The following is a 22,619-nucleotide window of genomic DNA, read 5'->3' on the forward strand; positions in this document are numbered from 1 at the left end:
AGACGGCTTCACCCGTCAACAAGTGACTGGATGAGGGTCAGACTTGAGAGATAGACGCAGTAACCTGTGTGTGTGTACACATGTATGTGCGTGTGCGGGGCAGTGTACAGGAGTAAACTGGAGTCTGCAGACAGAATGCTGGCTGAGGTCCGTGAGGATGAACTGGTTCACGGAGAGTCACTCACTTCACTGCAGTGTTGACTGACAGTCTGTGTGTGTGTGTGTAGACACTGTGCGCGTGGTACACGGATTGATTACTTCACCAATACACAATTTTCCCCAATGGTTGCAGGAATGCCGAAAACCTCCATCGCCTATAAAACGATTTCGACCTGCAGAAGATTTTCATTCTTTATCCGAAGACCAGAACGGAGAAGTCAGAAGGCCTTCAGCCTTCAATAAAGTATTGGAGCGTTACATGCAATATCCGTGTTACCAGTTGTTACGGTATAGTTTTGGAGTACGGTCTAAGTAGGGGACAGGTAGGCTTCACACGTGATCCAGACTCCTGTATTCGACTACTGAGTATCCTTGGACCGGTGCTGCGCAGAACACAACCGTTCCTGGATCTCTAAAAGCGGTCAACGCGAGATTAAAAGTGAGTACAACGCTGCATTACTGCTAGATAGTGTGGAAGAATACACTCCTTTGTGAAGGCGGTCGTCAAAATCTCTCTGCTTTTCCCGCTCTTGATTTATTCGCCGTAGTTCTGATAGCAATGTCATTCCGTTATATTTCAGTCTTCATGGGCTGCAGGTAAAGTGGAAACTCCGTGAAACTGAATACCTATTGATAGATGTAACGCACATATCGTTCGTCGAAATTGACTGCCTTACCAATTCTTACCAGCCGATTGAATTCACGGGTGCGCTTAACGTAATCTTTGTTTCGATATGGATATCTTTCTCTTCTTCACAGAATGCTTCCCATGGATGAAACATCACCCCCAACCAGTGACGAGGAGAGGGCCGTGCGCTCTGCCAGCAACAGTCCGCAGTCATGTCATCCATCGTCCAGTGTTACTGCGTCGGCGTCTGATGCCACAGCGTTTCCTGAGGGCATGTCGGCACTTCGTCGCAATCTTCATCCGGAGAGCAGCAAACAAGTGCTGCAGACGTGGCTGGAGGAGAATATAGATGTAAGTACCCATCATTTAAAAGCATGCTCTCTCTCTCTCTCCCACAGTTCCTCTAATATTAAGTCATCGAGTTGATGACCCTGAGAGGAGTAACAGAACTCTTTCGGCAATGTAAAGGGGCTATCATTGTGATGATATGAGGACCACACCATACCTACTGAAGTTGAAGGCGTCTACCAAGAACGTGGCGGTGAATGGTGCCTACGAGTGGTGACCTTTTCTGTTTCTCGCACCCTCTTCTTAGAGCCTCATGGTTATCCCAAACCGATGCCGTCTCGTGTCTTTTGAAGGATCAGATCACAACACTGTGCCATTTGTTTAAATTCCTCAAACCGCGTCTGAATTGTGTGAAGGATAGTTTGATATATTCCAATTATTTTAGATCAAAGGTGACCGCTGGCATTACAACTTCTGTCGCCTCAATATTAGATACTTCCTTATAGGGAAGAATTAATATGTACTTACATCGGTATGTGAAACTTTGATATGTGACAGATTATCATGTTAATAATGATTACGTTTTCTCCTGTGATAAATTTGTGGTATTTGCAGCATCCCTACCCGCTTGAGGAGAAGAAACTGGAGTTCATGAGTCAAACGGGCTTGACTATGAAGCAAATCAACTACTGGTGAGTGATATAGTTATGCCTTAATGGTTGTGCCTCTACGCTGGATTGAAACTCTTCAGTTCTGGGGCTTCTTGAATGCTGTTGTGTTGTTGTCGGATATGTTTACTGTGCACTTCTAATGGGCGAAAGGCACAGTATAAAGGATCGAATGAGCTGCTATACATGTACACGAAAAGGATCTTGGAATTGAAACAATCTCTGTCCTGTTCACGGTAATTGCGATTGCTCGTTCAATAATATTAAATTCAATCTGTTCTTCTTGAATGACATCGAATGTGGTCAGGTTTATCAATGCTCGTCGTCGCAAGGTCAAGTCGATGCGTCAGCAACAGTATTACCGTCATGCTGCAGCCAATCGTGCTGCAGGAGCTTTCCACACGCTGGAGGCTTCCACCCATCCCTATCACAACATGCATCGAGATCGAGCAGATCACACACTGGACAGCCATTACAGCACACCCCAATCTGCCTCAGCCTACACTGCTACACCATTCAGCGGACAGTCACCAACTACCCTGCCATCTCCAACTGGACATGCGCTGCATCATCTAACAACCACAGCCAGCACCACTCCAATGGTTGCCAGCTCCCTGACGACACAACCTCACTTTCACGCTCAGCAGCCCCATCCCCATCATGGGCAGACGCAGCAAAATCTGCATCAACAACAGCACCCCCAGCTCGTCCAGTGCCCTGGAGCCATTGAGCACTCGCTGCAGCATTCCTTGAACCCATTGCCTGCAAGGCACCACCAGGCCACTGTTTGGGGACAGTCTAACACTGCCACAGTGACGTCGCAAGCCAGAGCCACAGGTAATTTCCAAGTTACATTGAGTACATTAATTTTTTTAGTCATAACACACACGCACACACACACACACACACACACACACACACACACGCACACACACACACATGTACATGTACCTGATAGTGTTAAACATTGAGTTCGGTCTTAAGAGCTGTGCATATCTACCACGAATGGCCGCTTTGAAAGTTTTTAAATTGACACTTTGGATGAATTCATGGCTTCTCTTGCACACAACAATGATCAAAAGTCTCCAATTTCAATTCCCAGTGGTAAAGGGAGTTCTCGACTTGTATGTCACAGGATCTTTCCGTTTTTCCTGGACTGACTCATGGAATCCACGGGTATGATTATTCAATGACATAACATATATCTGGCCATCTTCGCTGTGTTGTTTTTGATGCAGTTGGTGAATGGAGTACACAAGCCCAGCAGATCACGTCTGTCCCTCGAAATCCTCCACGAACATTGCAAGTGGCACAAGCTACCACCAGCGCCCGCCATCATGGCATGGAGTCACCACAAGGAAACTTCCGCTCGCCATTCACTCTCACCTCCAGTGGAGGAATTCCTGCTGCAACCTTCCCAACAGCGCAGCAGCAACAGCATCAGCATCAGCATCAGGCAGACTCCACGACCTCACCCAGTGATCCGAACGCCGCTGCCGTGGCACTCTCCGTACGAATGCCAGTCATTGTGCAGGCTCATGTTCACCCTCTGCAGCAGACACCATCACCAGGTGCTACGGCTGTTCCCATGGCGCTGCAGGCCAGTACGTACATGCCATGGCCCGTACGGGTTGCTCCGCAAGTCACTCTAGCACACACTGCCTACCCAACCAACCAGCTCGTCTACACACCCGTCTCCACGATTCCCTCGACCAGCACGGGACCATTTCCATAAGGGCTCGGAAAACGTTGGAGTGCCTCCCACACAAATGGTATGGTATGGTATTCTTCATTTTACTTCATCAAGCAAACAGGCAGTGATGCCTTCTCACCAGCCAACGATACTGAACGTAAGATTGAGAACCCGGTGGGCTAATGGTCGTAGTCATCACGGCCTCTCCTAGCAGGACGCCCTCATCGAATCGCCTTCCAACAGTTAGCACTAGTGATAAACATAGACATTGCCCTGGCCCGTCTCAGTTTCTCTGTATTTAACGCTTATTGCAATGTTTCTTAAAATGGCTACCGGAGGTTTGTGCTCACTGTCCATGAACGTTTACCATACATGGTTAACTTGATCCCTAATTGTAAACTACCAATGGCATGTAAATGTCAGTGAGGCCTAATTTTAGTGCATCTTCGGTTCTGCTGGCAGAATAATTTAAACATACAATGAAAAGAACTAGGTACGTTTTCGTTCACATTTTTTCGAATTTGCTTCACTTGTATTTCATTTTTGAGATCAACTTTGCTTGGCAGACATGGCTCATGCCGTCAATGGATGTTAAACACCTGCCGTAATTTCCATTTACCAAACGAAGTCTCCTCACACCTGTGTTCATCTTGATGTGCACCGCAGCTGAATGCATGTACATGTACATGTATTAAACTGTAAACATAACTTCGTTCCTACGCAGAATTTGCTATGAGTGTACATGGCTATGGGTGGGGCACGCAGCCAACCTTCCATCAGCGGCGTGCATCCTTAAAAATCACTGACGACAGTGCTAAATCATGCAATGTAGCTGTGTGCTCACACAAATGACTAACATCCATTGTAAGGCATTATGGCAACCCTGCCCTGAGTCTGGCTGGGATCATACACACGGTGTAGCCGTTATCGTTATTATTTTGATAACGTAATAATTTTTATCATTTGAAATACCGAGCAAGAAAAGGTCCGTGATCAGTTTTAGGTACCAGGCTTCACCTACATGAATTTGAGCATCATAACGCCATGACTGATAGAAGCAGGTACACGTACATGACGTACATGTACATAGGCTAAACCTGATGTGTTCTATTGTAACTAAATAATTATGTGTCTTTTCAGTTCAAGTGATATACACGAGCACCCTGAGAATAGTGGATTCTACGTGCCAACTTGAACTGAAAGCAGAACAGCACCTCAGCACCTGGCCTTTCCCGCACGGAGCAGTGTGATAGAAATTTGAAGGAGACGCGGGCAGTATAAACTGTTGGGGGCGCTCAGGCCACATTGCGCAGCATGCAATCGGGATTTGGTGCAAAGCGGAAGTAGTTGTTCAAAAAATAACGTGACAACGAAATCAAGGTGTGTTTCACTCGGTGATACATGTACAATGTACATGTACATAATTATAGTTACACATCTTACATAGTCATTACAACAGTAGAGTTCCTTTGCTGACATACTTATAGAGCTGATGGGTCTGAGCCGTTTCTTACGTAGTGGGTATATCATAACAATCTGCAAATACATGTACAGTGCAGTGTATGTCATACCAATGTGCAAATACAGTGCAGTGGCCTAGAGACTGGTAGTGGTGTAGGTGTAAGTCATCAGTACTAGTACCATTGAAGAAGGCTTGCTTGGTGTTCAACTACTACTAGTACTACTAGTACTACTTGAAGGGTATGGGCGCTGTGCTGGGTGTGAGGACAACATGGCACATCTATCGCTAACGTTATGGCCACTGGCACTGGCCGCATGACTCAAGTCATGAGTGTCACGCAGTGTGCTACTCTGGGCATTGCCAGTATTGCCTATTGGTAAGTGCGGCTATCCAGCACAACCCTAGCATAGGAACACAAAACCCATTTTCCTGTTGCTAAGTGGTAGTGCTGTAACAGTCCCACTTATCCGAAGACAACGAGAATGACGTGCTGGTAATACTAACACTCCACAATCTCGCGCAGCATTCACCTGATCTTCCCAGGCAGAATCTTGGTACAGTGCAGAGGCTAGATCAGCGCATGTACGTGCCACACTGAGAGAGTTGCCATGTCTGCCACGAACTCAGTGCTGTGTGACCATGGTGACCGTGCAGGAAGTCGAAGCAGAACTGAACATGGAATTGTGGATCCAATCCATAATAATCATGCCGTACTTGTGACGCAGCACGAGTCGGTAGATCTACAATGCTTCAGCCTAGGTTTCGGAGTGATTTTCCCTGCGCTCATCATGCACGAGCGAGGACACAGCGCGGCATGCGCCCGTCACGAGCGACTATAGAGCCACAAGACTTTTCCGTATTCAAGGCATTCAGTATAATTATGCCAGTGGTCTTCTGCAGGCGCATAGCTGCTTTTCATTCTAAACGTTTTGAACTGCATTGCATTGTTGAACTCCATTGTTTCGAGTTCCGACTTCGTTCGTGGATCAAGAGTGGTGCTTGGCGATATTGACAAACTAGTGTGTTCCAAATGCTAACTGTGCCATTGTTCCCAGAACGCTGTTGCTGTGCCTGGACCGTGGCCGCTACTGCTGAGACTGCTGCTGCTGCTGTTGCTGCTGCACTGAGGTGTACGGAGATGTCGGATGGTTGAAAGTGTAGAATGTTGGTGCGGTGGATGGCGGAGTCGTGAGAGGTGAGATTTGCGTTGGTACGTGGGGATTAGCGGTGTGCGTGGCTGCGAGGATAGTTTGGCCGCCGGCTGCACCAGGGACATACACATTTCCGCTGTCGGCTGCCTGGAGGTGAAACGTGCTGCCACGATTACTCTGATACGGTGAACTCCTTGCTGGTCCCGTGGGACTGTGGGTGACGATGGTCGAAGGCATGTGCCCAGATGACATTTGATAACCCGGAACAGTGATTGGGGACAGGGATGGATTGCTGGTGAGTGAGGGCGGAGTGGGCAGGGCCGTCCCCAGGGACAGTTCCGACGAACTCTCCCCCAGGCTGGTCGGCTGCAGGGAACTTGCTGCCAGGACCATGCCCTGTTGGTGTGCATGCGGATGAGCATGGTGCTGCTGCTGATGCGGCGGGTGGTGTTGGCGTGGTGGCTGTGCGACCATGGTGGCTGCCGTGTGGTGGTGCAACAACACAGGACCGCTGGCTGCTGTAACGGCCGCAGCGCTGGGGCTTTGCGGGTCGAAATGAACACCCTGTACCCAGGCTGGAGGAAAACATAGCAAAGACAACAGTAATTTGCACTTCCTTGTAAAAAAACTCATGAACAAATTTTTAAATCAGCATCAAACAGCCACTGTACATCAACACAAATTTTGGCTGGTAAGAAACTTTGGCGGGTCTCGAATTAAAACTGGCCGGTTGGGGTGTTCAAAAGGAATCGATCGGTAGCTGTTGCTCTCACGTGCAGCCATGTCTCAGTCTTGCATCATGTGCCTCTATGACCAACTTTGGCCTGCGATTTACTTCAGCCGGTTGGTATCAAACGGCGAAATCAGTGAGATGAATAATTTGTGAAAATAATATTATGTTGATTTACAACATAGCCCCATTTCAACTGTCTCTAACATAAGTTACATGTACATGTACATGGTTTCCCCAGACTGAGCTACATATACATCCAAATTTCCACACGTAGCATTTTGACATGGTCTCCGCACATTCAACGTTAGTATACCTAGTTGTACTTTTAAAAGTCGTATTCTATTTGGCAGCGTGAATTTTGATGTCTCAAGAAACGGGTTGAATGGTCTCTGCCGGAATGACGGTTACACCTTAGCTCAGTTTCTAAAGCATCGCTGGCCTATAGTGAAGGTCCTAGATTCGAATCCTTCTGTTGACAGTCAATTTTCTCCCTGACATTTCCCTTTTCAATCCCTCAGCTTATGAGTATTTCATTTTATTCTGCTCTTTTTCTGCTTTTTTTTCGATTATCTACAGGAACATGGAATACACTTATCTCCACTCAGGCACCATGGCAACGCAGGAAGTAACCAGTCACTGAATTATCACCAAATAGCAGCCATGAGCATAAGTCCAAAAATCTCTCAGCGAAAAACACTTGAAAAACTCGACAATTGGACATGATGCACCCAACGAATGATCTCAGTGACAGCTTGCTGAATTACGGTCCGGATCTAACAGGTTAGTATGAAAACTGTCGCCTTCTGCCTTGTGATATGGACTAAACCCTTCACACAATGAAGGTGAAAAGGAGCTTGGGGCAAAATTCAAAAGCGGTGGTATTCTGGGGCTGAATCAACAGTCTTTTGCTCTTCTCGTGGTCTGGGAAAGCTGGGATACTGCGCTTCTGAGATATTCCACAAAAACAGATTTGGACTATTGCTCACATACACGTCAATATCTGGAATTCCGGAAAATGGCACCTGTTCAATTGAGAATTTCTGACAATATTATGTTGATCATTGCCTCTTGAGACCAAGACTATTCCATTCAGTTTTGCAAAGATCTCAGGTTCCAAATTTACGGCATTCATACGTTGATGGAATAGAAAAGGGAAAAGTCTGAATAAAAAATTGACTGTCGCCAGCAGGGTTTCAATCAGGGACCTTCGCTTGAGGCCAGCGATGCTCTAACCGCACTGAGCTATGGAGTAGCTGTCATCCAGCACAGACCTTATACATGTACATGTACGATTGTGAACGATATCATTCGGCTGTTCAATAATGCAACAATCTCTCTTCTGCTGCATGCGCTCTCAGCGGACACATTGCTACCCTCGGTAGCCATTACACACTCCAATTATTCCAAAACAACGAAGGGGTTACGGGCCAAGGGATGTCGTCGTCACCGAGGGACTTCAGTAACCCCTTCGTTATTTCGAATAATTGGTCTGTGTAATGGCTAACGAGGGTAGCAACGTGTCGACGGGAGCGCATGGAGGAGAAGAGAGATTGTTGTATTATGCATGTACATGTAAATCGATGCATATGCAAACTAGAGTGTGACCAATGTTAACGCCAACAATGACTGCTCCTCATAGCCCTCCCCCCCCCCCCCCCCCCTTCCCTCACCGGCTACAATAAGCTACATAAAAGTGCAATTATGATTTGTCAGCTGCTGTAAGAACACAATTCTGAAGTCACCATGGACTCTGCTTACTCACCGCCTGGAGGGGCAGCCACCACACCATAATCCCCAGCTACTCCGCTTGGGCCAGCTAGGCGTGGTATTGTCAGCGGTGGTGGTGGCTGGTGATGGTGGTGGTGGTAATGAGACAGAGCCGAGAATTCCCTGGACTGCATGTAGCGGCGATTCTGCTCATCGATGAGAGGCTGAACTGTTCTTCTTCTTGCATTGATGAACCTAATAGTTGAGTGGTAAGAAAGCATGGGGAGAAGAGATAGATGCAGAGAGAGAGAGAGAGAGAGAGAGAGAGAGAGAGAGAGAGAGAGAGAGAGAGAGAGAGAGAGAGAGAGAGAGAGAGAGAGAGAGAGAGAGAGAGAGAGAGAGAGAGAGAGAGAGAGAGAGAGAGAGAGAGAGAGAGAGAGAGAGAGAGAGAGAGAGAGAGAGAGAGAGAGAGAGAGAGAGAAAGAGAAGGAGAAAGGGAGAGAGAGAAAGACAGAGAGACAGACAGACAGAGAATAGAGAGAGAAGAGAGAGTAAGAAGACAGAGAGAAAGTGAGGAGATACAATGCAGATAGGTAGAGAGATAAAGAAGGACAGGCAGCAGGTGCTCGTCTTGTTCAATTCATATTTCCATTTCCAGCCCATTGTTGCACGCACAAACAATATAATGCTGATTCCCTTTTGCATCATTGTCCTGGCTAAGGTTTAACGTCATTGTGTTGTGGCAAGAATGCATCATTGTATTATCTGCTATTTTCATCAGATTGCTTGAAATATGTGCACCCACGAATGATGCATATCTTTACTTGTGCACTAGCTACGACATACAGCTATTTTCATCTGCCATTTCTATTTCTGGGAACACTTCTGACAATCCATGTCTGTACATACCAATTATTGATCTGAAGGAGTGAGAGGTCGGTCCGTGCCATCAATTCACGTTTCTGGTCTTCCGTCGGAAATGGATGCTGTTCAAGATAGACAAGAGTGAAAGCAAGTTCCCACATTTAGACTGACAGTAACCCTCCCAAACACCTTACCACCAGCCACCAAATAACTGATAGGGCACTGGGGTTTTTTGTGTTAAACAGTACCTGTATTTATTGGAAATTATTAATGATTCCTCTAAGCAATTACTCCACATGTGAAATTCATGTAATAATATGCGCGGGATCCGCGTCGGCATCGCTTGAAAGTTCAGAACTCACAAACTAGCCTTCGCATCCGCAGGCCACCACTATGCCTATTAACCTTAGTGGCGAATGCAGACCTCACAAGTGAGTCAGGGGAGAGGAGGTTAGTCTCTCAACCAATCGGGCGTGTAACGGCCCATAACCCTGTAAACTGCATCCTTGTTATTCTCACTCCGAGCTGTGAGTACCCAGTTGACCGTGGGTGTCGGCGCAGTTCAGCACGCGTAAAAAGTCTTTTTACACGCTCCCTGCTACCAGCGCGGGTCTTGAACTCGGGACCTCATGATTCGCAGGCAGGCCTGCAAACCAATCGGCCATATGCGTTGGTCGTAAATGTCGTAAATTCATGTAGCAGGTAAGAAATGAAATCATGTTCATCCGGTCTCTCAGAATGAACAGTCACGTGCATGTCATATTTTTTGTAAGTCGGATTCCACCGCACAGGCTCAAGCAACCTGTTATTACGCATTATTTTATAATAATGCATGTTGTCAACACCATGCCTTCCGTGTTTATTCTCTATGACAGAAACATGCTACTTGAAGTATATGACTAGTGCATGTACATGTAGATGACTGTATACCGTAGGCTGTATGTATGTCAGGGGAAGAGGACCCTCAGCATAAAGAATTCCTAAGCATTTGTAGGAGACGAGAGCCCTCACTGCATGCTAGGGAAGAGAGCCTTTAGCATGTGCTAGGGGAAGAGAGCTCTCAGCGGTTTATGGTACATGTACACATGTATGGTGTAATGGGATGAGAGCCGTCAGTGGGTGTTAGGGGAAGATACCTCTCAGCTGTCGATAATGGACGAACACAAGGTCATCACCATGGATAAGATGAATGTCGTTAAACCGATAGTCAATATGCATATCCTTTACTTTCAATATGGTATAATGATCTGTATTACTGGTATTTGATCTACATGTGCATGTATAGTGCTTCCAGTACTAGTGTGCACATGTTGGTGGTGTCTGCTAGCTTACCTGCAGATTTGCCATTAGCCATTCTCTAAGCGTAGCTGTCACCTCTTTGGAGAACATTGGTCTTTTCACCGGCTTCTTGTTGCTATCCCCAGTAGAGCCACCACCACCTCCTCCTCCTGTGCCTCCTCCGCCCGCGCCTGCGCCCGCGCCGGCGCCAGAAGCAGACTGTGAGTCGCCAGAACCACTTGACAAGATGTCTGATCTTTTGGGCTGTCTATGCATTTGCCTGCTCGCTGTGCTGCTGCCGACGGCTGCCGACATAGTGTCCTCACCCAGAAGTGGAGATGCGGGCCGACCTTGTGAGGAGCAGGGGCGTAGAATGGCAAAACCATGCTTAATATGCAAGACTGTTACCATGTGTTATTATTGGTCCTCGCAACATCCCAGGTCTATACATGTACATGTACCACAATCGCCACCAACCCCGCCAGGAAGGAATGCAAATGGTTAAATACTTTTCACGTTTTGCTTGAATATGAGCACTGCACGTCCTGCAGTTCTATTGGTCAAATCTTATGATACATGCATTTGTGTATGTGCCAGTTCCTGGTCATCCACGCCATGAGTAAGACCAGGGGTTTCAAAACGGATAATGTAAGATCACTATTGCAAAAATGCAAGCCTGTCTGTCAATGTCAGCCCACTGCCACTTGTCCAATCTGCTTCACGTCAGCCAGTGGAATGTGGCCTGGACGTGCGACCGCTTTGATAATGGAGTCCCGAACTGCATGCTGGGCACACCGCGCACGGATGTTGTATAATTATGGATGTGTCTAGACCATGTACAAGTAAGGTATTGTGAGAATCATCAGCTAACGACGTTACGTGCATCATGCATGCCGGACAGTGACTAGTGCAATGTACAAAGTACTAGCAACTACAGGTACATGTACATGTCTACATGTACAACAGCTGATTGCCGTGGTCTTCAGCTGTGGTCGTCACACGCGAATAGATGCAGTCAGAGCAGATCCAATAGTCTGCTCAATGCACCAGGCGATACATGTAGTGGTGAAGCACGGATAATGGGAAGGGGAGGAAATGACACGTTTTAGAGGGAGGTGGCGTTAGGGAAACAGCTGGAATTATTAACTGCCATTAGGTTGATGACCACATATCCGAGCGCTGGACGTTCGCTAAGGGTCAGCGACACTCCAACTCAAAGTACGGAGTTATGATGTGGTCGTCATCCCACAATACCGATCGAGATCGACGCCTACTTAGAGAGTTTGAACACTACATGGGTAGTTCTAAAAAAAGGTCTCGCTTGACCGGTGCGGTTCCAATAATAGCAGTTTGCCGATCTAGCAATGGTTGGTTAGTATCTAGGGCGATGCAACCCGTCCTCACTACGTCACACTCAATGCTACAAGAGATCTTGAACGCCTTTGCCCCGCGGGCCCGGTGACCTACATGTACATGTACGTGCACATGTAGATAAAATACTGGATCGCATTGCAATCTCCCTGTGCCAAGTTCCCTGCAGTTCTAATAAAAGTTCACGTTTCAATTTCAAGGGCATGTAAGTTAAATTATAGAGAGCAGGCTAGAGGAAGCGTGGCAGTACCGTTGCTATCTTCGTTTCCTCTCTGCGCCTATATTGGAGGCTCTTTCGCGAAGTCAAAGCGGCCACGTTGAATCTGGGAATGGCGCAGTGAGATCGGAGTGACATCTCACATGTGTAACTTAGCTTTGAAAGTTGAATGTCCAGTTTTAGGGTATACAGCTTGTTTGATGGTAACCGCAATGACATCAACAGTTATGAAAACGAATTTCATGTGCCAGTCTGAACACACATACATCTGACTTACATGCACATACGTCATATAGCATGCACATACGTCATATAGCATGCACATACGTCATATAGCATGCACATACGTCATATAGCATGCACATACGTCATATAGTTTACACACTCAATCATGAATCTCCGGACAGCTAGCTGTTCCGATATTGTTTTAAAAGTCTCCTCACTGGAGCTCCGAGTAACTGTCGGAACTGATCACAATGAGGTCCAGGGAACAACAGCATTTTCAAACAGCTCAAAAAGGCGTTAATTAAAGCATGTAACACAGCCCAATGTCTCACATCCTATAGTCTTAGTACAAGTTATTACAATGGCTGGGAAGGCGAATCCTGAATCACTTACAGGGACGCGCCATCTTACGCGGCGGGGCATAGTCCAGGTCGCCGCCTGACGAAACCGGGTCAACTCTGTGGCCATGATGCGAGGGGGGAGGCGGTGCTTGACCAGTCACGTGATACGTCTGCTGTGGCTGTGGCTGGCAGTGGTGATGGTGGTCAGACTGTGGTGCTGCTGTGGGTCTATGTGTCATAGCCTGCATGCTTGGATGGCCTGACATATCTAAAAGCAAGCGCACATGAGATAAGAATGCATTGACCTTTGAAATTTGCAAGTCAGCACAAGCAACGCTATCGATTAATGCTTGGAGTGATCTACCAGTAAACTTTATCTTTCATAGAGTCTGCACATATCAGTTACCACATGTCAGATTCGCCTTCCCTACGTGTTAGACCTCCGTTGTGCTTGCTATTTCCTCAAAAACATTATCAGCAATCATCGTGGTGAATGGAATGTTTCACAACCTTGCGCACTGTAGCGGCCGCCTAGACGCTCTTTCGAAATTCCCGAGCATACCACGAATAATCAGCGTATTCCTGTCGGTCCAGTTTCAGATTTTTGATATCAAAGTTGCTACTGCATTTATCTCTTAAAAATTAATTAAGCTAGTCTTAACCCCAAATCAAAAATGGACTATTTTTGGGGTTGAAACATCGGCATCAGCATACTTTCTAAGTTTTCGTCTAGCAAAACTGTGTGCGCGTGCAGCGAAGCAAAGAGAGTGGAAGTATCTGACGTCATCTCTGGACGTCTACGCCGACATACATGTACAAGACCTAGTTTAGTTACGACCATGTGCTAGTAGCGGTAATTGCTTCGCTAATGGCTAGCATGCTTGCAAGCATGACACACGTCACAAGTACAATCGGTACGCTGACAGAATTGTGCAAGGTAGCTACATAATTAGAGGGTCAGAACTCCTCAGATCGGTTGTCATTATGGTGTAGCTCTAGGCATACAAAACTTGCCTCCGCAAGAACTTCTCCAATGCCACCAACGACCCAGTTTCCGCCACCAACACCACTAGCACACCACCATCAACACCAGCACCACCTACACCACCAGCAGAACCACCATCAACTCCGCAACCACCATCATTATCACCGTCAGAACTTCTATGACGATAATCAGTATAATTAAGCAACATAATATAAGGCGACTGATTTACTTCTTACTTCGGTAAAAGGATCGTGTTTGTGTCGGGGTCTACAAGTAAATGACTCTGTAGGCGTATCATTTCCTCCTCGAGACACTGTTCACAAGACAAAACAGTGTTTTGCCATCATTCAAAGTCAGGGCAAACGTTGATTTTCTCTTGTACCTCCCCGGCCTCGGCTCAACCCCTGCGTACGACACTCCTGCTCACTGATCAGCGTAGATCTAAGCCACGCCAGATTGTATCACAGCCTCATCGAGTGAAAGTGAGAGGATTGACTGACAGACGGGCTGGCATTGCACACTAACTGATTATCTATCACGTACCATGTTGAGCGTGATGAAGCTCTTCGCTTGGCGACCGACCTGCACAAAACTGTGCAAATGGAGGCTGCATTGTCGGGGCGCGAAAGCCGAGAAGAAGCCGAGAAAAAGGTCCACCGACTCGATCGACAACGACAGCAGTAATAAATTATCAGCAGTAGACCAAGATTTAAAACCTACTCATTCCCAGACAAGAGGGCTATGCCAAGTTGACTGCAGGCCAACCAGCGTCACTGCGAAGTTCCGACGTCTTCACATCACGTTTTGAACATCCGCTGTCGACACATGGACATACTGGTCGCTTTCGGCTGGCTGGGATATTCAATTTTTCTGTGGTTGTGCATTCACCTCGGAATGCACGGAAGGTAGAGTCAAGGGCTGATCACCCGGCCTGACCAGGACACGGTGTATGCTGCTGCAGGACGGTTCAAAAGCGGCCTGATGGCAGGGCGCCTTCAACGGACCGATCGCCCGATCACTGGCTGTGGACAGCCGAACCCCATACTATTCCTACCAAGTTGTCACAGGATTAGTAGGTAGTTGAACAGTGTGTTTGTCAGTTGTGCCAATATGCGCATCACCATTGTAGGTCATGTTTCGGATGTGTATTCATCACATGTCAACACCATTTTTATGTACATTACATTCAGCTTCAGAAGGCATGAGTCACGCCACATTAGCTGAGTTTCCTTTTAGCTTGTCATTGTCAAAAGGTGCTGACATCAAACACCGACTTTCACTATACTCCACAAGTTATGCATTTAGGATTTTTTCCCCACAGGCTGTTCCCTTCATGATCACTGTCCAAGGACACGCAACCCAAACCGTCCATTACTTTTCCTTTGGCGGACCGAGGACAATCTTTTGATGTCCGTCGTATGGTGATGGGGGGGGGGGGGGGGTATGGTGCTGGGTGGGGTGACCTGAGAGTAACAGCTACACTACAGTATTATAGTGGAATAATGTTTCCCGATCCCCTCACAGGAGAATGGCAGAAAGAGTGCAGCTCTGTCAATTGGTGGGTCATCTGTACTGGCCGTTTGAGAGTCCCTGGCTGCGGCATCTGACAAAGGAACACTCAATGATGACTGACTAGTGTTGTTCTGGTGGTTGACTGGAGTGAGGATCTTAGCTGCGTTATGCGCGTATATTGTATTGGCGCAATCACGTCGTGTCTCTGTGCGCTCCATTACCTTTGACAGCAGGATTAACTGGACCTAACTAAAGTAACGTACGAGGGGCTGCAGTGGAGTAAGAACCGTGTTGTGCAGCGTTATCGCACCCACACCCAGTGTGATTGTATTCCTATGGCCGTGGTGTGTCAAGCCTATCACAGTATCAGGCGATGAATGGACAAAGCTATCTACAATCTGAGTAAAGTTAATTTATCTTTTGCCTATACATGTATAGCTATTCACAGCGAGCATGTTCTCTCTGCTTAGCACGCACGCACACCCACAAAGAGTTGCACCAGAGTGCAGTGCACCCTCTACGTAAAGCCCGGGAGGAAGCGGGAAAGCCGAGGCTGGAAGGAGACAACGGTATTCTCTGATGCGTCGACGGGCGTTCCTTTCAGGGCAGCTGAGGAGAGAGGATCAATGTTCCTTGGCCCCCAGCAGTGACTAGGACAGGTAATGATACAGCACAGTGCAAGTCGGACAGGAGGAGGACCACAATGACTTGGATAACTAATGCATATACCAGTCGCGCCATTCCTGCAACTTGTCTGCGGTATAAGTAGGAACACACATTGTAGGAACCATGTCGGCGATCCTCAGCTGATAGGCATTATAATACCATTATAATTATACATGTAGTGTCAGTGCCGTATGGTTGGTGGCGATACTGGCGTCTGTGTTGGAAGCAGTAACCCGTCCTGGTGGTCACGTTGGTGGTTTTCATATCAATGCAGTACATGTGTTGCCCACTTAAAGCCACCTTTTCACCAGACGCCGAGGCCATGGCTGGGCTATCTCCAATCGCTGATCTTCCGCATTCCTGTGCACACACGGCGACCAATGTCCTCCGAGGCAGTGTTAGGTAATCGTAGCGGAACTCTCCCAATGGAACCTAATAATCTGATCGTTCAAGGGATCTCCTGGAAATGTGGATGTGTAGACGGTAGGTGACCGAGCCAACGAATTCCTAGCTGTCCTGCTTCATGACGAGGTCTGCAGGAAACCCTCGCCACGTTGACAATGTCTAACACTGCAGGGAGGTGAAGGGTAATGGCTGCATGTACCTTTCAAGTAACTGGGACGTGGTGAAGATTGCCTGAGTGTTTATCGAGCTGAGGCGCGAGTTGTTTGACAAAGAGTCACAGACAAGATCCACGACACATTGCTGGACCCTATTACTTGTGCACTGGTAATTATATTATTGTCAGCAGTTCACTTGTATAATACAGTACGCCGTAGCAACGCCGCAAGGTCACATCTTCTGGAATGAACTCTCTGAAGAGCCGTCGTAGGAGGATGGGAGGGAGTGGGGTCATGTTTATCTGAACTCATAGCAACAGGCATGGTAGAAATGCATTGAGCGAGTCACGAAACGTTCGCCAAGGAATGAATATGCCTGAGCTCACACTTCTCCTCCAATAAAGAGTTGCAGGAAAAGACTGGATCAAACTCTGCTACAGGCTCGTTTCACCCTTGTTCACAGACTCTTGCATGTTCGAATTACGAGCTCTTTATAGTATATTGGGATTTCCCTGGCACTTGTTCGTGTTGAAGCAGCTCATGCGTGCTATTATTGACAAAATGTTACAAATTGTTATAATTATTATGTGAGTATTCTTTCCCGCACTTCTTGCTTTTTTAGGACTTGTGCCAGTCCTAACGAAGGATTGGCTGCAAACTCCACTGACCTACAGACCAATACTGATCACCGTTTCGTCTCACACTCCGAGATTATAATGATGTAGCAGTATTCTTGATTATTCGTAGCTTTATGCAACACAGCGCACGGGGCCTTTCCAATCCAGCAAACCTCCGCGCGGTTTGTTATGTATCATTCGTTAGAACGATGACGACTTCTGGAATGCTTTCCAGTGGAATTCGAATGGGGTTACAAGTACGGTCTCCTAGGTAGTTTGGAGACAGCAGAGCTTTTTTTGCCTACGAACCGGCCATTGTGCGAGCGGTTTCTACGAGACGGTGCTGATCTGAGGACTGTTGTGTGCTGTCGAACATACCAATGGCGTGCCAGTAACCACGGCTGGACCTTGTGGTTATGGCATCATCGCTCCTCGTCACAAGTTCCTTTCGCGTATACTGATGTCTTTTAGTGTGGATGTATATGACGGAATGCACTAATCAACGCTGAACAGGAGGTTTCCCTCACACACACGCATTCTACGCTTAGGTCAGCACTCATCAGGCATAGTGCACAGCTGAGGTATACCTCGAGATAGCCAAGTTGTAAACCGATATTATTGCCTTTACCATACTAGGTTCATGTGGTATTGGTGTATCTCCTCTCCAGTTCCTTCAACTACTCATTGTGCGTCACTGTTATCTCCGAAATTGTCCAGAAAAGCCTCTAATTCGACACCAAGCTTGGATTTAAACGTTCATATACGTGTAAAACGATGCAGCAACTGAACTTGTCTTTCGGATCTCTAGCTGTTCTTAGCACATTTTGTACAGCGAGGCCATTCTGGCATAGAGTTTAACACAGACGATTACCCGGGATGCTTCGTTGTCTTAGTCTATATAATGCCCATCATCTGTCACAATGCTGTGTTGTGGCAGGCAGGCAATAAGCGGGGCAGTGGAAGTAAGCAAGCAACATACGTGCTGCATGACGGTAAATTGCAACTGTGAACGCGCCCACTGTCGACAACACGTCATAATTTGTCAGCCAAGACCAGCAGTAACTCTCTTCTTTACCTCTCAGTATATGCAATCAAGAAAGTGTTCAACGTCACATCTAATAGCATGACAATTGTGAACTGTGAACGACACATTCATCCCAATAGAGAAAGCTGCTATTTCTGACTCCATGATAATCTCAGCGCCAATTAATGTTGGCTTACCTTGTCCTCTTCAGATGACTACTCTGCTAGAATATGAAGTATCCAAAGTTGGTCTTTGATTACCCATCAGTCTAGTCCGAAGCACCAGTAGCGTCAGGACCTGCGAGGACTGCCCACTCTGTAGGAATAAAGCTGGGCGCCTTTTCTCTCCTGCTGTCGTCTGCCAGAGATGTCCCTCTGTCGTTCTCCTGTCAGCGAATGGATACTGCCCGGCCGTTCTCACGGGGAGAGCATTGGTCAGTGACAAAGCAGGCAAAACACTGCTACAACCACTACATCGGGTGATGGAAATCACACACACACAACGTCAATGATGCTGCTTCTGATGCTGGCGGGGCAGTGGGAGCTACGATATTCTGTTCTTGCTCTGCTGGCAGCTACCATGTCCCTTCAGCGCCGTCACTAGACCTTCTGACATTATATGGACAGCTAAGCCTCGTCTCCAGCAGGTTGAAGCTGTCCTGTGTGAACCGTCTAGCAGAAAATGCCTGCACGACCTAGTACGGATAATGACTACGTAATTCTTAAAGTAGTTAGCGCAGTGAGCAACTGTCGCAGTGCAAGTCAGTATGCCGACCCCCACCCTTCAACATTCTGTCGGAAACGCCGTTCCGAGGGACTTCAGCGCGATGATGTGTGTGCGCGCGTGTGTGTGTGTGTGTGTGTGTGTGTGTGTGTGTGTGTGTGTGTGTGTGTGTGTGTGTGTGTGTGTGTGTGTGTGTGTGTCGTGCGTTCTCCCTCTCCGGCTCGCCACACCGTCACTACAGTCTGCATTCTACCCCTGTGTTGTCTGTTGGACCACAGAGCAGCTGAGATACTACGCTATTAAATCGCGTTTGATTGTGCCTGTTGACTGAGTGTTGTCCGACCCTGGTATACTTGGAGACCTACAAGAGGTAGCCGAGGCACCGAGTGCGTGGAGACGGAGCAGACACGCTTTCAATAGAAAATGCGTTTCAACCGCAGAGTGTGTTATGGAATGGTACGCAGGTAGATGGCTCGAGAGGGAAGAAGAGAGAAGGGGGGGGGGGGGACACCATCACTAGCACAGTAATTAGTAATGTGATGAGCGCAGGGACGGTGACAGCTAGCCGTGCGCCCCTAACCGGCCTAGTGCCGACAATGCAACTGTCATGTCATCGTCTTGGCATTCTGATTCTCTTCCTAGCCAGCCACCAGCACCAGCATCAGCCGTGGTCTTCTTCAATGTCATTGCAGTCATCACTATGCACGTTCATGGTGGAGAGTGTAGAGTGCTATGCTATGCCCGCCTGAGCCGAGCTAGCCCGGCAGATCTTGACACGTCCTCGGGGCATCAGCGTTCCTGGTGTGTCCTGCGTATCTCTAGCCAGGAAACAAGCGCTGTGCCGTTCGGATCAGTTTGTACTCGTTGTAGGTGCAAGTGAGATTATGACGACCATCTAAGCCAGGATACACACACCTCTAGATACACAACATGCACGAACACCACAAGAAGGTCACCAAACCACAGATGCAAAAACCAACGTAACGGGTGGACATTGAAAGCGGCATGGTACAAATCAAGCCATGCAGCTATTTCCAACTAATCTGATAATAGAGGATAGAGATGGCATCCTGGTCAATGCTTATGCAAAGCCTCCGACTCAACAGTAGTTTGGATCGTGCATGATCTCAAGGAATAACGGCACAAAGTTCTGGAAAGTGCAATGAAAATTTGAAAACCCTTTCTCATGGCAAGCAAGTGTGGCGCGGAAAAGTCAGGTATTGCAGTTTCCAGGATGCATTCGTCAAGAAAGTAGTGATTGCGGGACTGGCTTTGTCCTTTTCTTCTCCGCTCGTCGGTATTCCTGTGTATCATATGCACACTTGCGATGGGTAAGCTTAGCTTTTGCCGCTCTCTTGCCAACGCCAGGAAGGCGCCACACATTCCTCACCGCTACCTGCCAGACCTCACGCGGAAGTTTATAATGAAAGGGACCGTGCGGGTATATTTATATTATTATGGTGGAGCGGAGGGGGGAGGGTAGAACTGATGCAATTCGTCTCGAAGACGCACCCCGGGACGGAATCAACAGCACTCATACCGACTAACAGCATGAGCATGAACGGATTTCATTGCATTGCACTACACTATTTGTACTTGTAGTATGGACTAGACGACGAGCGGGGAAGATAGAACTGACTACAACGGCGCACGAGATTGTTTAGCAAATGAGCTACAGATCATCCTAATCGCATTGTGCTGGCAGCACAACAGCAATGGCATATTGCAACACGATCCCTGTAGTTAAGCACATGCCATCATCCTTCAGGGCATCTTGGGAAGCTGGTGTGTAACGGTGAAGTTGACGAAGAACTACAGGCTTCCAAGCAGCTGGTGCCCGTAGAGCTTCTAATGAACTGCAAATAATAATTAGGCGATTGTCTCGCCATGTACCCTTCCCCCGCCACTCAGCGATATGTCTGTCCCCCAGAACACTCTTCTCATGTCATATACCACAATACCAGCTCAGCCCGTAAAAGATGCATGGCTCCAATACCCACAATGCATTACACCGTTTAGTCTGCTACGCATCTGAACAGCTACTCGTATAGCCCATGGGGGAGGCAAGATAGACAATGACATTATGTTGCTAGACTGTGTGCTGCAAATTGCTCTGGCAACCCCTTGCTAGGGTCTTGCTGGGGTTGTTTGGAGCCTGCTAGTAGTCGGATCTCATTGTGACTCTGGCAATGTATTTAGTGAGCGCTCGTCAGCAACGCGGACTGCATGCCACTGCAAGATCTGCGGCACTGGTGTACCGTAATCCAGCCTGGCTCTGTAATCCAGCCTGGCTCTGTGTCCAGCCTGGCTCTGTGTCCAGCCTGGCTCTGTGTCCAGCCTGGCTCTGTGTCCAGCCTGGCTCTGTAATCCAGCCTGGCTCTGTAATCCAGCCTGGCTCTGTGTCCAGCCTGGCTCTGTAATCCAGCCTGGCTCTGTAATCCAGCCTGGCTCTGTGTCCAGCCTGGCTCTGTGTACACAACACATGTACAGTAAAACCTGTCATGGCGACCACTCGGATAAGGCGATCACCTGTCCCAGAAGACCACTGCAATCCGCACCAAGGGATGCTACTTCCAGTCAAATTACCCTGGGTAAGCAGACCACCTGGTAACAGAGACCACGTTTTGATGGTCCCTTGAGCGGTCGTCTTAGACAGGTTTCACTATAATTATAAGCTCGAACACAGACTGCAATAAACTTTAGATGATTTTCAGTGGATACAGAGGGAGTCATTCCTAGAAATCTGTCAGGTTTCAAGTACATCTTACGAGTTTAGCAAAAATGCATAATATAATGTATGTACATGTATACAATGAATAAGTAAAAATAAAATAAAAGTAAATTATCGTGTCCGTTCCCAAAGGGAACTCACGACGGCCGCTAACACCCGATAAACCCTAATGTATACATGTACATATTATGCATTTGTATGCATTTCTTTGCATTTTTCCTTTTTTGTCATTATGTGTGTGTGTGGGGGGGGGGGGTCAATTCATCAGCCTTGTAAGCTGTTGAATGGTGTAATCCCAGCACAAGTTGCTACAAGTATGTCTAACATAGCTGTTCGCTATCATCGCTTCCACGATGGGCATGTCTGAGGTCTGAGGGGTGTGTGTGTGTGTGTGTGTGTGTGTGTGTGTGTTAGCCCTTTCCCAAAGGTGGTTTTTTAATTCCCGTAGCTATGCAGAAGACGTTACTTCAGTAACGTCTGGCGCTAGCCAGGGTCCACACAGCTTTAATTTGGTGTTTGTTTGTTTGTTTGTTTGTTTGTTTGTGTCACGGCTGGAGCTATTGTAATAGGTAGCCGAGTGGTAGGCGCGGTGAAATCAACAATAATTACTTTTATTCTACTTTCAGGTACACACCTGAGATATAATCGTTCGTGAAAGAAGAAGCGGCAAAATAACTGACTTTCTCTCCGGTGCTCACCTAGAGGCTGAATCCTTATTCTTCGAGTTAGCTTTCATTGCTATCCAATCTAATCTAATCTTCTCTTTCTCAAAACAGAAATGCGCAGCCGCCTTTATGCAGCAGACGACGTACGCTTACATACGGAGATACACTAAATATACATCAGGCAAGCTCCGTATTAGTTCCGTACTGCTTCCGTATTGGTCGGGCAGGGATACTACACCCTTCCTTCCTACAGATAATCACGCCCTCGTGATTTTCAAAAAATTAGTGAGGAGTTACGAACAACAGCGTCAACCGGAAGATGGCAAATTATATCGGAAATGATAACGTTTA

At 47.4% G+C, this 22,619-nt stretch overlaps 2 protein-coding genes across 3 annotated transcripts; one reads left to right on the forward strand and one right to left on the reverse strand.

Annotated features, from left to right (window-relative positions):
• The first annotated feature begins 341 nt into the window (after positions 1 to 341).
• On the forward strand, positions 342 to 4,162 carry LOC135804502 (homeobox protein Meis2-like). Its single transcript, XM_065318386.1, has 5 exons — positions 342 to 598; positions 919 to 1,138; positions 1,691 to 1,767; positions 2,051 to 2,580; positions 2,982 to 4,162. Exons 2-5 carry the CDS (start codon positions 920 to 922, stop codon positions 3,476 to 3,478), a joined length of 1,323 nt encoding a protein of 440 aa, XP_065174458.1. The 5' UTR covers positions 342 to 598; position 919; the 3' UTR covers positions 3,479 to 4,162.
• A 1,821-nt stretch (positions 4,163 to 5,983) lies between these two features.
• On the reverse strand, positions 5,984 to 18,783 carry LOC135804500 (homeobox protein unc-62-like). Of its 2 annotated transcripts, none has more exons than XM_065318385.1 (6): positions 18,347 to 18,783; positions 12,838 to 13,053; positions 10,686 to 10,981; positions 9,399 to 9,475; positions 8,545 to 8,744; positions 5,984 to 6,624 (listed from the first exon to the last, which is right to left on the reverse strand). In XM_065318385.1, exons 2-6 carry the CDS (start codon positions 13,049 to 13,051, stop codon positions 5,984 to 5,986), a joined length of 1,428 nt encoding a protein of 475 aa, XP_065174457.1. In that variant the 5' UTR covers positions 13,052 to 13,053; positions 18,347 to 18,783. The 2 variants fall into 2 exon arrangements, with proteins under 2 accessions (XP_065174457.1, XP_065174456.1); XM_065318384.1 differs by lacking the exon at positions 18,347 to 18,783 and adding an exon at positions 14,314 to 14,745.
• Positions 18,784 to 22,619: the final 3,836 nt, after the last annotated feature.

This window comes from Sycon ciliatum, chromosome 1 (genome assembly GCF_964019385.1).
Source record: "Sycon ciliatum chromosome 1, ocSycCili1.1, whole genome shotgun sequence".
Classification (NCBI taxonomy): domain Eukaryota; kingdom Metazoa; phylum Porifera; class Calcarea; order Leucosolenida; family Sycettidae; genus Sycon; species Sycon ciliatum.